This window comes from Coenobita brevimanus, chromosome 117 (genome assembly GCF_032717465.1).
Source record: "Coenobita brevimanus isolate Jiangsu-jjx chromosome 117, ASM3271746v2, whole genome shotgun sequence".
Lineage (NCBI taxonomy): Eukaryota > Metazoa > Arthropoda > Malacostraca > Decapoda > Coenobitidae > Coenobita > Coenobita brevimanus.
In genome coordinates, this window is record NC_137070.1 from 2,629,704 (window position 1) to 2,647,546 (window position 17,843).

Sequence of the window (17,843 nt, forward strand, 5' to 3'; positions counted from 1 at the left end):
CATGCAGGGAACACATCAGGGACATCACAATCCTGGGTCGCAGCCACTGGCTCACTAGACAACTGAGGAGCTGGACACACTTGACTTCCACCAATATCATTTCCAAGTAAGAAAGTTACACCTGACATTGGGAGTGTCTCAACCAACCCAACCATAACGGAACCATTAACAAAACCAGACTCTAAATTCACTCTGCACAGAGGGACAGAGAAGTAATTATTCCCTACACCTTGCAAGATCACAGTTTCATCAGAGGAATTAACATTAGAGCCTAGAACACTGGTCAGCATAAGGGATTGGCAAGCACCTGTATCACGATATATTTTAACTGATTTCCTGTCATTACTGTCCAGAGGACTGACAAAACCATCAGACAGGAAATTACCACATGAACTCTTGAGAGTGTCACCCACGTTACTGCTCAAAAGAGGAGCTTCATCATGAGGATTTAATTTACCCCTCAAAGCTGGTTCAGTTAACTCAGTTAAAGAATTCTGGGAACTCTCAAGGGTGGACACTAGACCAATTGACTGAATATTTAAAGACTCCTTTTTGTTCACATCACGCTGTCTCTTGAAACATCTCTCCGTAGTATGATCAAGCTTACTACAATATGTACATTTACTTTTCTGAAATCTAGAGGTGAAGCTGGTATTTACTTCCTGAGAAACATCATCTTTATTCTCTTTCCTGTTACCTGTACTCTGAGTAGAGGCAACGTACTTACTCTCAGCTTTCCTTTTTTCTTCATAATATCTCTTGTGAGTGAGAACATATTCATCAGCTAAAACTGCAGCATCAGACAAATTATCTATTCTTCTCTCATCAAGATACAGGCTTACATCTTTACTAATACACCTTTTGAAGTCCTCCAGCAAAATCATCTGCTTAAATTTACCAAAATCAGAATCCACATTCTTAGAATTTAACCATTGCTCTAACAGATCTTCTTTGATTTTTGCATACTCAACATGGGATTGCTTATCTTGCTTATAAGTTGTCCTAAATTTTACCCTATAGGCTTCAGGAACAAGCTCATAGGCCTTAAGAATCAAGCTCTTAACTACATTATAATTATCAGATTGATCCTGAGGCAAAGATGCATAAGTTACTTGAGCTTTACCAGTGAGAACAGTTTGAAGGAGTACTGGCCAATACTTTTTGGGCCAATTAAAACCTGTAGCTACCCTCTCAAACAACTGAAAATACTTAGTTAAATCAGATTCATTAAAAGGAGGGACAAGTTTAACATTTTTAGCCACATCAAAATCATCAGAGCTAGTTGATCCAGTTCCACCTTGTTTCATGCGATACTCATGGTCCGCCTGAATCCTAGCAAGTTCAACTTGTGCCTGAAACTCAGCCTCCTTAGCACGAGCCTGAAACTCAGCCTCCTTTGCATTTGCCTGAAATTCAACCTCCTTAGAACGAGCCTCCTGCAGGGCTAGCTGTAACTTAGCTAATTCAATCAGCGTTTGCTCATTTGGAGGAGTTACATTAAACAAGCTTTCATTAATTGTGTCAACAATTTGATCTTTAGAATGATGAGAGCGAACAGCAATTCCCAATTGTTGAGCAACAAGCTTAAGTTCATTCTTTGTTCTGTTTTCTACATCACACACTGTTTGTACATTTGACAAAAAATCTTTGGCTTCATCAAGTGTAGTAATAGTAGACATCATGAATAAATCACAGTCACAAAATATCAAGCAATATCCTTATGATAATATCCTGAATATCCTGGCGAGGTCGCCAAATTTATGTTACGGAACAGAGAAAGATAATGTACACTTTAAGTGAGAATACTAAAAATCACTACTGTCCCGTAAAGTTCCAGGTTCAAAACAAAAGAGTTAGGTAAAATTACAAGTTAAAGTTTAATGCTCAAACTAACAACAAAACATTCAGGACTCATAAGGATAATGTAATGGCAAAAAACAGGTTAAATATATGGTTAACTGCAATAGCCTCTATTAACACGAAATTAGCAAGAGTAAATTTATCTAAGTCAGCCCTGATAAAATGAAAATACCAGATAATACTCAGTGAATGCAAGATATAATATTACAGATACGAAATATTATAAAAAATGACTGACATAAAAACACATGAATCACAAAAACCTTACTAGGCCTACAAATTAACACCTTATGCTATACAGTACAAGAACAAAATGTAATAACACTCATACTCAAATTGCACAGCAGTTAGATGGCTGGAGACTTCCTGAGCACTCACAATAATAACAACTGTACAGGGGAGGACAGAGATGTGAACAAAATGAGGAGTAGGTCTAAGTGGCAATAATGCAGAGCCTGAGATCATTATATAGGGGCCGGCAGAGCTTGATACAACTTGTAAGAAGGACGCGCAAATGAAGCCAGAGGGGACAAAGAGTTGACACTCCTGCTCTGAACAACAGAAAGAACGACTTACTCTACTATAAGGGAGGACGGGGGGAGTGAGGTAGAACACGCTCGTGATCAAACATGCAGCATACTGTACATTAGAATTACACAAAGGATGATGAAATCATAGGCTATGTAACAATATATATATATATATATATATATATATATATATATATATATAGAGAGAGAGAGAGAGAGAGAGAGAGAGAGAGAGAGAGTTAGGGTTATGCTGGTGTGTAGCAATATTTACCACCAAATCACTTCATCAGGTGTCAAAATCTCACAGTAACTTCCTCTCCCCAGCGCTGACTCAGTGCAGTAAACCAAGGACGTTGGAGTTTTGCCAGTCTCAGCTGGACAATTGCAGCCAGGTAACATAGTTCACAAGCTTTATTTTGGTTTTACCTTATCTGTTACACTTGTTACACGCTTGGCAACCTGGAATTATGCATAAACTTTCCCAGGTCGTTATGCGACATTTTTGTACATTTACCTTCTCTCTCTCTCTCTCTCTCTCTCTCTCTCTCTCTCTCTCTCTCTCTCTCTCTCTCAGTTTGCTGTCGTTCAGCCTGTATCTGTGAAGGGTAACCAGTCGTGTGGTCAATGGTTTTATTGGTTGTTTTTATTTTTTTTAAACCTAATGTATAATTATTTGACTGATTTTTAGTTTTTATTTTCGTTTTATCGTTGTCTCTGTTTTCTATTTATTTTTAGTCGTAATAACTGAAATCGGTCGGTAATTAACCATGCCTGTTGCACCGCCTGGAAAATTGCTTCCATCCATCCAACGATCAAACCTATTGTTATCACCCAAACTGTCTCGTCTCTTGTATTTCTTAAGCCTTTGACTCTGTCAGCCATGACAATTGTTAGTTAAAGTTCTGGCTGAGTTATCGTAAAATATAATATTAAGTATGGATGAATATCGCCGCACCCTCTCAGAGGACATACCGTACTACTACTACTACTACTACTAGTAGTAATAGCAGCAGTACTAGTTGCAGTCCCAGACTCATTTAAATGTGAACCCAGTGACTTCAAACTGAAGTTACCCTTCATCTTCAAACCACTATCCACCTTTGGGGGGATAAGGAGTGAGTTGAGGGAGGTTTGTATAACCAGGCAGTGGAGCCACCTGTTCATATCGGTGCCACCACATGAAGGGGTCCCTCTCCAGCACCGGACATACCATAAACTGAAAATAATAGTAACCTGGAGATAAGTATCTCTAATTAGTAAGGGTACATTTACCTTGCTTTAGTCAGGTCAGGTTCGTTAGGTGGAATCTGAGTAGGATAAATCCTTATGCCTTCGTGATTAGCGGACTTATTTCACTTCAAAATTTCCTCGTCAGTTTTTGTATACTGTGGCGTTCTTTCTCAACTTCTCCTGCCGTTTCGGCCGGAGGGTTTAGTGGTGGTGGGGGGAGCCTTCTTCTTTGCTATCCCTGTTTTGTTCTAGCAGTTTAGTCACAGACATGTAGGAGTTGCCTAACATGAGTCAACTGGCCTACTGCTGCTATCTTCTCTTATCTTCTTATATATAAAACGAGAAGAGCTATTCCACCCAGACCCACCCTGCAAGACCCTTGGTAACTGTAAACTAAGGAGTCTTAATAATTTATTTATGTAATTTTTTAACCATGTTGCCTCTACCATCTTAATGAGATAAGGCTACCTCAGTATGATTATGAAAGGCAGTTGGGAAAGAAAACAATATCTGCAAAGTTCTATGGGTGGTATTCTTGTGCGGTTAGGAAGCTTACTAACACCTCTTTCTCACCTTCCTTATTTGTTGCTATTTAGGTCTGTGGGGAGGTGGCTGTTTTAGGGTGCATCCAAACTGAAAGTGGGCATGCAGTTGCGAGCCAGAGAGGGATGAGGCAGGATGTTTTAAACCACAGTAACTCATACACGTAGCCACACGCAATTATTTTTCTTCGGGAACCCTTATTCATCCGGCCATGTAGCAATGTCAGATTGCGTGCCTCTAGAAAATAATCGGCAAAGTCAAACCAGTGCCATCCCCCAAACCCAAATAAGGTGTAATGGTTGGTTAACATTAGGTTAGACCTAAGGTGGTTAGGTATAGGTTGTTCTACTATTAAAACACGAATTTTCTGATGATTTTATGGTTTTGTTACCCAAATTCTTTCATCTACTCCCAAGCGAACGTGCGATGATGCCGAATTATTTCTCGCTGAACTCTTTCCAATGTTGCCAATATGACTGAATGACTAACTATACCAGAAGAATAAAAATAAGCCAGTCACACTGTCTGTGGTTGTGAGCAGGCACCAGCGCGAGCCCGCACGATTTCAGACAAGAATTGTTGACAGTTAACTTAAACCCACTGGAGCAGGACATTAAGGTTCCACCAACATCATCTATATTGGACGCATGCCATATGATGCAGTGACAAGGCATTAATTGCGTAGCAGAGGAAAAGGACCGGAGGAATAAAATGTGTGTCTATAGTCAGTTTCAGGGAGTCTGACGCACTGATTTTGCCAGCTGAGGACTGGTGGGATTGGCAGTACAGTACTGCGCGATGCTCTCGGGCGATGGTTGGTCAGTTCCGGTTGTGTTTGAACGTGCACCAATTTGACTTTGTATTCCAACCAAAATCCTCATTTATTTGTAAGATACCGGATTATGCAGATACAAATTAAAGCAATGATATCTTTAATGACAAATATGGGCCTTTCAATTTATTAGAGATAAATCTGACCGACATTCATAACGAAACTAAGTACAGTCTCAGCTGCACGTATATGGACACAGTTAACGACTGTGGCGGGAGTTCTGACGTTCATGGCAAAGTGGTTCCTGGGTCCTTTGAAGGCTCAAATATTTTTCCCACCATTATTACACAGTGTCACAGTCTACAGTCTACACCATGCCCTTCATTACCTCATCTACTAATATACAGCCTTACAATAGATACGATTAGCTTATCTTCTAATAATTATGATTTGCACACACACACACACACACACACACACACACACACACACACACACACACACACATCTCACTGGGGTCAATACATGCACTTCTCAATATACTGTACATACACATTATCATTACCTTCATAGGTAACAGTAGCTTTAAAAATCAGTATTTATGTTTGTATTCATAGTCAGATTCAGTAAAAGTATTTTATACATTAATAAGTTTGGTGTTTGATTTTCCTGAACCTGTTCATAAGTATTATAAGAGACAGACAGACACACACCCTATCCCCAGCCACTGTGCACCCTAAAGCCTCTCCTAAAGCATGATGTATCTCTGTCCCCTCGACAGAGAGGAGCCGGGAAATTAATGGATTACATCACTGTAGAATGAGCCGAATAACTGCCACTGGCGGAAAAAAGGAAAGTAAGGTAAAAGCAAACCCCTTGAGAAAATAATACTTCAGATATGCTGGCATAATAAAACCGAGTGCAGTGTGAACGAAATTAAGCACAGTGAAATAACAATATACACAAATAAATCACATCACTTGGCTTGCTTCATTCCCTGACGGTTGTTCGTATGTGTCCAGTTGAGACTTTACTTAGTTTTGCTATCAATGTCTTTCTTTACTATTGCAAGAGGCACATATTTATCATTGAAGATGCCAGTGTTTTAATTTGTATCTGCATAATCCGGTGTCTTACAAATAAATGAGGGTTTTGTTTGTAATACAGTGTCAATTTTGTGCACGTTCAAACACGACGGGAATTGACCAATCATCGCCTGAGAGCATCGCACAGTGTTCCCAATTCCACCAGTCCTTAGCTGGCAAAATCAGTGCGTCAGACTCCCTGAAACCGACTATAGTCACATTATATACAGTATATACACTTACTCATCGGGTGAAAGCCTTTTTCCCGATGAATTTCTGTTACAAGGCAAATCAAAATTTACACTATAGTCACTTTGAGAGATAATGAAGATATTAGGCTGCAAATTGCACCAATAAAATGATAGGGCTACTGCGATGCTCGACTTCTGGGTTAGTAAGCAAAACATTTGTGCTTTTGCCAAGGTCCTGAGCTTTCATCGGAAAAGATGTATTCTGAAAATGTCTCTCACATTTTTTCCAATATTGTGTATCTATTTCCAGTTAACTTTGAAAATCACACATAACCTGGATTTTCTTTCGCATCACCTACGGGACAAGCTGTTGCACCCTGTTCCTTCTTCAGTTATCAGCTTGTACTGTAGGGATGCATGCAGATTTAGTGATCTGTACAGCATTATCAAAAAATGCCTATGTTTTATTCATTATCCTTAATTTTTGTCATAATTTCAAAAGCAAAGTCATATTCTTCTGGCTATCCCGATAGGTGGTAATTAAACATCTTTTTGCAGCTATAAACCCTGTCTAGGATAAGATGTGTCCTTCAGGAAGCAGTTTGTACTCCAACATACTGTTCTCCAGCAGCTGTGACTTTCTTATGAATGCGTCTACCTTTTTATCTTTTATTTATTAATTTTTTTAAGTCCCAGGGATCTTACACCTGCAGTTGCCGAGGGGGACGTGACGACGCTGCCATGGCAACACCCGCCTACTCGCCTCTGGTTCGGACGTTCAAACGCTTCAGCCCGCCCAAGCTATTATTTGTCCCGCCTGCCCGCTCGCAGTCAGGACGCACTCTTAAGGCCAAATACTTAAGATTCTTAATAAATACTTCCACAGATCCTGAGTAAACTCCACGGTGAGTTGGACGACCAGACCTTCAAAGCCGTGCCTGCCTATGTTTCTGAATGCTCTGAGCTCTTGCACGCCCATATCAATGTAGAAAGCTTCCCTTCAACCCTGGCTGGTAAGTTATATACTTCTCTCTCTCTTGCTCACCTCTTCCCCCCTCCCCCTCGTCTCTCTCTCTTTCGTTCGACCACTTTAGCATAGAGATTTTTTTGTTTTACTTTTTTACAACGTATCTGCAGTATTGGAGTGGTAGAGGTAGATATTATTATGACCACATACTTTACTCTCTCTCTCTCTCTCACAACAGTAATAAAAACAAAATCCGTCATTCAGGAGAAAGGATGAAATTAACACCAAAGACTGCCACCCTCCTCACAAACTCTCATGAAGGGTTGTCCAAATATTGCCCACCAATTTCTCGGCTGCTCCAGGGACGGCTCCGTCAGCATTACCATGAAGTGTTTAGCCAATATCATTTTGTAGTTCCCATTACACCCTTTGTCATTTATATTACCTTTTTCTTACGTTCATGAATTGTATCTTTTTTAAATAATATCAGAGAGGAACGAAAATCTGTTCCCCTCACCAGCAGACTGAGCCGTGACCACAACACACGAGGATTATGATACTATTGTGGATCACCCTGTATATCCCCAAGACAAGACACATAATATATTTGATATTATTATTATTATTATTATTATTATTATTATTATTATTATTATTATTATCATCATCATCATCCGGACCTCCTTTCCCACCCTAGGGCTGGAGGAGGAGTAGCAATGTCCAGACAGCCCAAATATGCCCAGTCCAGTGGGCCACGCTTCCATTCACTTACCATTCAAGCCCCCGGAATCCTGGCTCTATCAGATACGCCCAAAACATTCACCACGTTGTGTAGCTTCACATAAGCGTATCCGGTAGGGTCAATTGACTTATTATTTTTAATAATAATAATAATAATAATAATAATAATAATAACAGAGTTGCCTCGCCGCTATATTCTCATAGGTGGAGTTGCAGTCTTCTGTATTATTATTACTATTCCATCATTTTTATCTCTGAATTCCACCATAATTATTCAGGGTTCACAGCACCAGGATTTATTACACTGACTCATTTTCAGTGACCTTGACCCAGTTTCAAGATCACTGGTCCAAAAATTTCAAAAATCATTAATTTTCATCCTAAATTTACTAGAAGATGATTATAAGTACATCAACATGGAAGGAAAACCTATGATTCAATTATTTTTCAGACATTTGAGTGTAATAGAAAAAGTACATTGTAGGATACTAATTGACAGAGTTAGAGAAATAACAGAGGAATTAGTTGGGGAAAAACAGGGATGATTTAGGAAGGGAAGAGGTTGTGTAGATCAGATATTCATTCTTACGTCTTTAGTGGAAAAGTTCCTAGAGAAGGGAAAAAAGTTGTAAGCGGCCATCACAGATTTGGAGAAAGCATATGACAGGGTGGATAGACAAGGAATGTGGAAAAAATTAATAATATATGGTGTCAATGGGAAGTTTTTGACTGCCGTGAAGAGTATGTATGAAGGGGCTAAGACTGCATTGCGTGTGGAGAGTGAGCTGAGTGATTTTTTCTGTCTGAATGTTGGATTGAAACTAGGTTGTGTCATGCCTCCATGATTGTTCCATCTGTATATGAATGAGGTTACAAAAGAGTTACAAGGTAGGGCAGTGGAGGTTGGAGCGGACCTAATGAGAGAGGGTAGTGTTTGGAAACTTCGAATACTGTTGTTAGCAGATGATACTGTATTGTTACATGAAGACAAAGGGGAACTGCAAGGCTTGGTGAATGAGTCTGGGAGAGTGTGTAAGAAACGGAATCTAAAGGTGAATGTAGGGAAGAGTAAAATTACAGTCTTCATGAGAAATGAAGTCACTGAATATACTATGAGGCTGGAGGATGAGGAAATGGAAAATGTGATTGCATTTAAGTACTTGGGTAATGTGATGAGTAGGGATGGCAATTTGGAGGTGAAGTGCCACAAAGTGTACAACAAGAAAGAATAGTTGATGGTTCTTTGACAGCAGTGATAAGAAAAATGGAAGTCAGCATGGAGGTAAACAAGCCGCAGCATGATAGTATTGTGATACCAACTCTAACGTATGGAAGTGAAGCCTGGACCTTGTTGGAAGGAAACAAGACAAGAGTGAGGGCAGTAGAAATGAGTTATTTGAGAGGATCATGGTGGTTACATGGAGAGACAGGCTGACAACAAAGGAAGTGAAGACCATTGTGTTATGGATGTGGAAAAGACATAAAGCGTTAGGAGAAATTCTTTGAGGTGGTTTGCCCATGTGGAGAGGATGGGGAGCTAGAGACTAACGAGGAGAGTTTATGTGAGTGGGATGAAAGGGGGGAGGTGGGGTGGAGTGGAGAGGTATATGAGAGAAGGGGGTGTGGACTGGGAGCACGGCAGCGAATCGCGGAACACAGGGCGACATGGAGGCGTTTTGTATGTGGCCACCCCTTACGGGATTAAAGCGTCGGGCGATGGATAGATAGACATACATTTGTACGGAAAATAACTGAAGGTCATTCATGTGTGGCATTACTATACTTCCGACACTCCAGTTTTCATTTTTTTTTTTTCAATTTATCTTCCACACAAAAAAAGAAAATGAGGCGCTTCCTGTCCTATAATGTTTTGTTTGGTCCTGGATCAGATATGTATAATTTTTGGTGGCAGTTTGGCCATTGTTTTATGAGTCATAAAATTAAAGTTCAGCAACATGTTCATAGGTGGAGAGCAGTAACTGTCTTTGGCAGTCACAGTCCTCTAGTTGACCTTCATCTATTACCTTTGGTGGAGATCCTTGTATCCTTCAGTATTTTTATGATGACTCTTCACCACCTATTAACCTGCTGCATGCCAGCACACTTTGGACCCTCATGGAGCCGTGATGCCCGCCAATTTTCAACTTTTTTTTGCTAGATAGGTTAGAAGTGATGAGAAAACCTGGAGAACAACCATAAAAGTACTCACAGAAGTGATTTTAGTCGATTTTGAGGTCGATTCTAACTGAATAGGCAGCTGAAAACTTCGGAGTAATGCCATTAGACTTTATCGGCTGCTGCCGACGCCTATAGTAGGACTCGCCTACGTTTGCGGCTGTGGTGTGGTCCGCACCTGTGTACAGTGTTGCCACGTTTTCTATACCGTTATCTCTCTCTCTCTCTCTCTCTCTCTCTCTCTCTCTCTCTCCTGGCGGGAAATGTAAGCCACCTTGAGTACTTTTGATTCTTTTATAAGTTATTTATAATTGTGCTTTCCTTTGTTAATTTGGTTTTGTTATATTTAGTGATGCCGACAATGCATTCAATGCATGCCTCTCTCTCTCTCTCTCTCTCTCTCTCTCTCTCTCTCTCTCTCTCTCTCTCTCACCGACTGGGTGTGGAAGTGTTGCCGCTCGCGAGTGAATAGTTTTTTTTTTTTTTTTACTTCGGTATTGGCATATGCCTACTATTTTGTCCTACATATTAGCTTATGATTATAAATGTGATTATTCCTCGTCCTTAAAATTATGGTAAAAGCCGGTAATTGTGAGCATTTTTCTCTAGCAACACCTGTACAAGCTATGGTTGGGTCAACGGAGGTACGTACTTTACCTTAGGCCAGACTCATAAGAATTACATGAATTATTTCTTTTACTTTGGATATTGGCATATTTCTTCTTTTTTTCAGGCTCATTACCTTATATCCATAACTGTGATATTATTACCCACCCTAAAACTACAATAAAAACCATTAAAAGTGACTACAATTTCTTTTAGCAACACTGTACAATATGTATGCCATGTTTCTTTGTTACTGTATAAATATTTTATGCATAATAAGATTACTGTTGATTCATCCATCAAAATACACAAGTGTAAGTTTTATTCATCTGAATTTATCGAATTTGTGATGCATTGTACATAAATAGCTTCCGTTTAACATCGCAAGTTGGGGAAACGTGGCACCATTGTACACAGGTGCAGGCCACACCACAGCCGCAAACGTGTTCGAGTCCTACTATAGCGAGTTGAAGTAGATCTTCGTTTTCTTCATTGGTAACTATGCTATTCGAGCCAAGGATACTCTTGTTGGGTATATGGATGATACAGGAAGGCCTAGAGAGGCCTGGAGAGGCGCCGGAATATCCCAGTTGATTTTTTGGTGCCTAATTTGAATTTTCGAATTTTGGTAAATACCTCAAATTCCCGATGTACAGTCAGGGAAAGTTCTGCGTTACCCACCTCTTGATTCACTGGTGTGAGACGGGTGAATGTGAAGCAGCAGCCAGACCTCATGTGTCGGGTAACTGTGAGTGTGAAAGATGGGGAGACGGGAGACTGGGGGCAGAGGTGGGTTTGGTGATAGGCTGGGAATCACTTGTAAGTCAGCAATGTATGACTTGGACCGTAAGGATAAATGATATGATGATGCTAGCACTATATTTAAAAAAATATGTAGATGTCTGTAGAGTTAGTGTTGTCAGGAAAGTTATGGAAGTTTGCTGTGTTCGAACAGAGGTTTGAATGCTTTCATTCCCTCTCGACTTACATGACACATTTCCCAAGGAGATATTCGTAACGATATAACATATTTATATTTTGTTCACTCAAAAACAAAGCCATTATATCTATATCTATATCTGTCAATCTATCTATCTATCTATCTATCTATCTATATATATATATATATATATATATCTATCTATCTATCTATCTATCTATCTATATCTATATCTGTCAATCTATCTATCTATATATATCTATCTATCTATCTATATATATATATATATATATATATATACATATATATACATATATATATCTGTGTGTGTTAATTCTTATAAATTGGCTTTATTATTTATCCTCTGTCATCCCACTATAAACATCAGCCCGCAAACATTCCCAGTGTTATTCTAGAAATTATTCATCTCAAGCTTAGAGTCTAGGGTAGTGTGTAATAATAATAATAGCAAAAAAGAATAATGTATATGAGCGATTAACAGACTCTTTGTTTTCCTTTAGACAGAATGACATGGGAAGTCCTAATTATAAGATCAATCTCAGTAACTATCATTCCTATCAAACATTACAAAACAAAGGCAAAGAAGCATTTCTTTGACAGTAAACATGTATTATATATATACAGTAATGTAGACAGACTCAGAGAACAGGGTGATACCATACAAATAACACACGCTTTTGCACTTTGAGAATACGTTGGACGCATTATCGTTAGTTACCGATACTGTGACGTGAGCAACTCTCCAAAACCTCCCACCCCCGGCGACCCTCCCTCCCACTCACAGTTACCAGACCTGTGGGGTCTGGCTGCTGCTTCGTGACTATTCGTCTACCACCAGTGCTCCGAACAGTGGGAAATTCAGAACTTTCCCTGACTATACATGTATATCGCTGGCACTGTCCGGGAATATAGGGGCCGACGTACATGTACGTCACCAGCATGGGGTGGGTTAACTTGGATGAAGATCATTGTACCTACCATTATTTTTATTATCAATATTATTCCATCACTTTTCTCCACACTATTGAAGATGTACAGCACCATGGCCCTGTTACAATGACTTAGTTTCAGTGATTTATTAACTGATTATTAAATACAAGAAATAACTAGTGGCACAACTGCAAAGGCCATATACCACCGGGCAAAAAGGTAAAACAACCCATGAAAGCTAAATTTTTTCTTACTAGAACAAAGTTGATATCTCCATGTAGAATTAAAGTACTTAAAATGACAACAGAATAATTGGTTATATATCAATAGCAACATACTGTATAACTGATAGGAAGCCCGCCCCATAAAAAAAAAAAAAAAAAATAAAAACATCAGTGAAATAGCCCTTGGCTTCTCCAAGTTGTGAGGGCAGGCAGTATGCACCATCCTCCCCCCCGATTATTCCTATGGAGAAATTTCTGACATAGGTCCCCCAGACAGCAAGTGATGGACAGCAAGGGGAACAAGGCTATCATCAAAATATGGCTGAGTCCTACCACACATCAGGATCCCATGAGTAAGCCGTTAGTGCCCATTGCGAAGAAGGGCAACAGACACCTCCAATCGCCGAGGCATGAAAAAAAGAACTCTCAGCACAAGTAGTCTGTGAAAAATTTCTTTAAATTTACTATGAGGAACAGCATCCCATTGTCTCTGGCAAAAAGTGCGTATTGCATACTACATGGAAGGCGTCATTTTCGTAAGCAGAAAACGGGTAATTGGTAGGGCACTGTCGAGAAGATACAACTTTCGTTAATGTATCCACCCTCTCATTGCCCCCCACACCAACATGCCCAGGAACCCAACAAAACTGGACTTACCTATGCATCAGGAAAAACCAAAAGGGTGCTTAAAGAATCACTATAATCGTAAAACAAGCCTTCACATGTCTTAAATCAGCATAAGAGCTAAAACAACAGCAGTCAGTCCTGCAATTAAAATAGTGGATCTAGAGGAAGACTTCCTCCCTTTACAAAATTGGGGAAAACCTTCCAGAACCCGACACCAGTATCTAACATTGATCCATCTGTATATACAAGAATGGTGCCTCTGTGAACAGATGAATGATCTAAAAACATCTGATAGAGAGCTAGAGAAGCGATAGAAGACTTGGTACATTCATTATCTCTGTGCACTTGCATCTATAGATGGAACCATGGAGCGATCCTTGGTAGTTGGACAGGAGAGACAGGCACTGCAGACAGACCATTATCGCCCGTAATCTGCCTGAAGCCAAATGGATGTGGAATGCCAGGATGCAAAACATAATACTGAAAAAATTATTGTGACACACAAACAGTGGTGAATGAGTCCGGCATTCGTCTCACATGGTTGCAGCACTGAATGATTAATGACTTGCACTGCAGATCTAGGGGAGGCATGCAAGCCTCGACAAAAAACTAAGAAGAAGGAATGATTTGAAAGCATCAGTTGCAAGATACAAACAAAGATTATGCAGAGGATCGAGAATATGAAGTCGAAGCACATTAGCAGAGGAGTACACCTTGCAACTGTAGTCATGTTTAGACCCCACTAAGGATTGATACAGGTGTACAAGTGTCTGCTAATTATCACCCCACGAGGTGTATGGTAGTACCCTCAACAAACTCATTGCTGGCAAACAAGATACCCTTAGAAGTTTCAAATTCAAACCTCAGTTAAGTCGACTGTCAATGTTACGCCAAGAACCTTGCACTATAGTCAGTGTCCACTTAGAAATTAAATGCAGTCTGGGTGAAACCCCTTTATTCTATAAAAATGCATTGCCATAGTCTTGCTTGAAAACCGGAACCTCTCTGTTTCGTCCAGTTGGCGACTCTGTCCAGTGCTAGCTGCATTCTCCTCTCAACTGCACACATCTGGGATCCAGCAAACCATATCACTAGGTCATCTACATAGAGGGAAGAAGACACCCCCTCAGGCAGGGAACGTATTATGCTGTTTATGGGAACATCAATTAAAGGTACACTGAGCACACTCCGCTGTGGAACACCCCCTCCTGAACTCAAAGGACAGAAAGTGAAGAGCCCACACAGATTTGAAACTTGCGATCTAACAAGAATTCGCTAGAGAATAATCTCAGAATTGTGAAGCTGACTCAGAATGCCATGGTGCTATGCCATTGCATATCTTTTTTTCCAGATCAAATAACACAGCCACAAGATGTTGTCGAGATGCAGAAGCGGCACATATTGCGGACCCTAAGTCTGATGAGGTTGTCTGATGTACATCACATTGTAAAAACTCACTTTGTGATGGAGAGAACAAACTATTATTCTCTAGTTACCAAACGAGCCTAACACAAACCATCTTCTCAAGTAGTCTGCAGAGACTAGATGTCAAACAAACTGGGTGATAATCAATGACAGTAGAATGATCATTACTTTTTTTAGGAAATGGGAGGTAGGTGGGGGCGCCCACCATCCACCCACTTAGTGTAGCGGTACTCTATTCAGGGTAGCTCTACACTGAGTGGCAGGCCAAATGATTTCCTGTAAACCAGAAAATCATTTGCAACGCTGAGTGGTAACTTTATAACCAACCAACACGTGTTCCCTAAGAAGTGGGTTGGTGGAGGGTTAGTGCCCCGGCATGGATAATAACTAACTAAAAATATAAACAAAAAGCCTTGGACTAGGACAGACCAACAGGTGACGACTAAGGACTGAACAAAGGACACAGTATGGACTGCGACGTGGAATGTAAGGAATGGGAATGATAAGGTGAGAGAGTGAAAGAGAATGTCAAAGTGCTTGAGGATGAAAAAGTGGATGTATGTGGAATATATAAGACAAAATGGAGAGATGAAACTACGAGAGAACGGGAGTTTGGATGGGGCATATGTGCGAGAGTAGGTGAGCATGAGAGAGCAATAGGGGTAGTTTGTATTGTTGTGTGCAAGAGATGGAAGGAGAACATGAGATAGTATGGATCCTTCGGCTCAAGGAGTGTGTTGATATGATTGGATGTTGGACTACAAATATGGGCGATTGTGTGTGTGTATGCGCCAATTCAGGATTGTGCAAATAGAGCGAAAGAAAAGTTTTGGACATAATATGTGAAAGTGTGGATGGAAATGTTTGAAAGGAATGAGAGAGTGTGTTGGATTGGAGATATGAATGGAAATGTACGGAATGTGAAAGTGGATGGAGTAGTTGGAGAGTGGTGTGTGCCTGCAAAATCGGAAGAGAATGGCAGTACTCTGGCGGACGTTTGCGCAGGAAGGGAGCTGGTGATAGCCAATACCCTCTTTAGACACAACATGATCTACAGGTATACTTGGCGAGTGATGAGAAGGGTGAGTGGAGAACTGAATGAATGAAAGGCAATGATTGGTTGTATGAGTTTGGATGATAGAATGAGAAGGTGTGTAATGGATGCAAGAACAGACAGAGGTTGGGGGAGTTGACTTTCTGACCACCAAATGGTAGTAGTGACAGTCAAGGTTGAAATGATATTTAGGGGCAGGAGTAGCGAAGGACAGGAGGAAGTAGTCTATACATGGAGTGTAGAAAGGTTGCAAGAGGGTGGAAAAAAGGCGGAATATAAAAGGGAAGTGGTGGAATGATTGGGTAAATATGATCTGGAGCAGATGGGGGACGTGGAAGGTAATTTCAAGATACTCACACAAGTCTGCAGTATGTGAGGTGGTATGTGGGGTGAAGGGAAGACGAAAGAGGGTGCAAAGAACAGCGTGGTGGAATGAAGATGTGAGACAGGCTGTGGTACAGTTCAAAAAAAAGAAAGCATGCAGTAAGTGGATGGGAAACCGGAGCCTGGAGGAAGTTGAGAGAGAGAGAGAGAGAGAGAGAGAGCAAGAAGTGAGTAGATGAGGAATTTGAAAGGAATTTTAGTGTAAAGTGGAGGGAATGTAAGAAAATGTTCTGGAAAGAGGTAAAGAGTTAAACAGGGTGATAAAGAAGTAAGTTGCTTAGTGAAAGATAAAAATGATAGATTGCTATTGGAGAAGGGAGAAGAAGTGAGCAGATGGAGAGAACACATTAATGAATCGTTGAACTTAAGAGAATAAATGCGATGCGAGTGAAAGTGGCTGGGGAATGGCCGGGAGAAGGAGGGAGGTGAGAAGAGAGGAAGAAATCAGTAGAGTTGTAGTAGTGCAAGCAAGGAAGAGAGTCAAAATGGTTGAAAGCCCTAGGAACTGATGGAGTGTGTGGTGAAATGCTGACTCATGGAGGAGAGATAGTAGCAGAAACGATATAAAAAAAAAAGTGCAAATTGGCCTGGGAGTAAGGTAATATGAAAAAAGGGTAAATTGGCCTGGGAGGAAAGAAGTGTCCCAGAGGGCTGGAAGCAAGGTATAATTATTCCCCTGTATAATGGAAAAGGGGAAAAAGAAGTATGTGGTAATCATAGGGGCATTTGCCTTCTTAGGGTAATAGGAAAAGTATATGGTTTGATACATATTGGCAGAGTTAGGGAAATAACAGAGGAAATAGTTGGAGAAGAACAGGGAGGTTTTCGAAAGGGAAGAAGTTGTATAGATTTGATATTCATTCTTAGATCTTTAGTTGAATATGTTTCTAGAGAAGGGGATAGACAAGGAATGTGGAATGTATTCAGAATACATGGAGTAAATGGAAAGTTGTTCAATTCCGTGAAGAGTATTTACTGTATGACAGAGCCAAGGCTGCAGTGCGTGTGGATAGCGGACTGAGTGAAATTTTCTGTTCGAATGTTGGATTGAAACAGAGATATGTCATGTCCCCATGGGTGTTCAATCTGAATATGGATGGGTTTATAAAGGAGATACAAGGTAGGGCAGTCGATGTTGGAGCAACCCTATTGAGAGATGGTAGTGTTTGGAAACACCCAGCACTGTTCTTTGCTGATGATATTGTATTGTTACATGAAGACAAAGTAGAACTGCAAGGCTTGGTGGATGAGTTTGGGAGAGTGTATAAGAAACGGAATATATAGATGTACCCAGGAAAGAGTAAAGTTATGGTCTTTGAGAGTAATGAAGCCACTGAATATACAGTGAGGCTGGATGATGAGGAAATGGAAAATATGAGTGTGTTTAAGTACTTGGGTAATGTGATTAGTAAGGATGGATGTTTAGAGGGTGAAGTGCTTGAAAGGGGACAACAAGAAAGAAAGGTTGCAGGTTCCTTGAAAGCAGTGATACGGAACAGGAAAGTGAGCATGGAAATAAAAAAGTCACTCCATGACAG

The 17,843-nt window shown here is 40.3% G+C and overlaps 1 protein-coding gene across 1 annotated transcript in view; it reads left to right on the forward strand.

Moving 5' to 3' along the window:
- Positions 1 to 17,843, forward strand: part of LOC145419050 (uncharacterized) — a 94,238-nt gene that overhangs the window by 50,841 nt on the left and 25,554 nt on the right. Inside the window, exons 3-4 of the mRNA XM_080287296.1 lie at positions 2,715 to 2,782; positions 7,098 to 7,224. Of these exons, the coding sequence (XP_080143422.1) occupies positions 2,715 to 2,782; positions 7,098 to 7,224 (195 nt within the window). The remainder of the gene's footprint in view (positions 1 to 2,714; positions 2,783 to 7,097; positions 7,225 to 17,843) is intronic.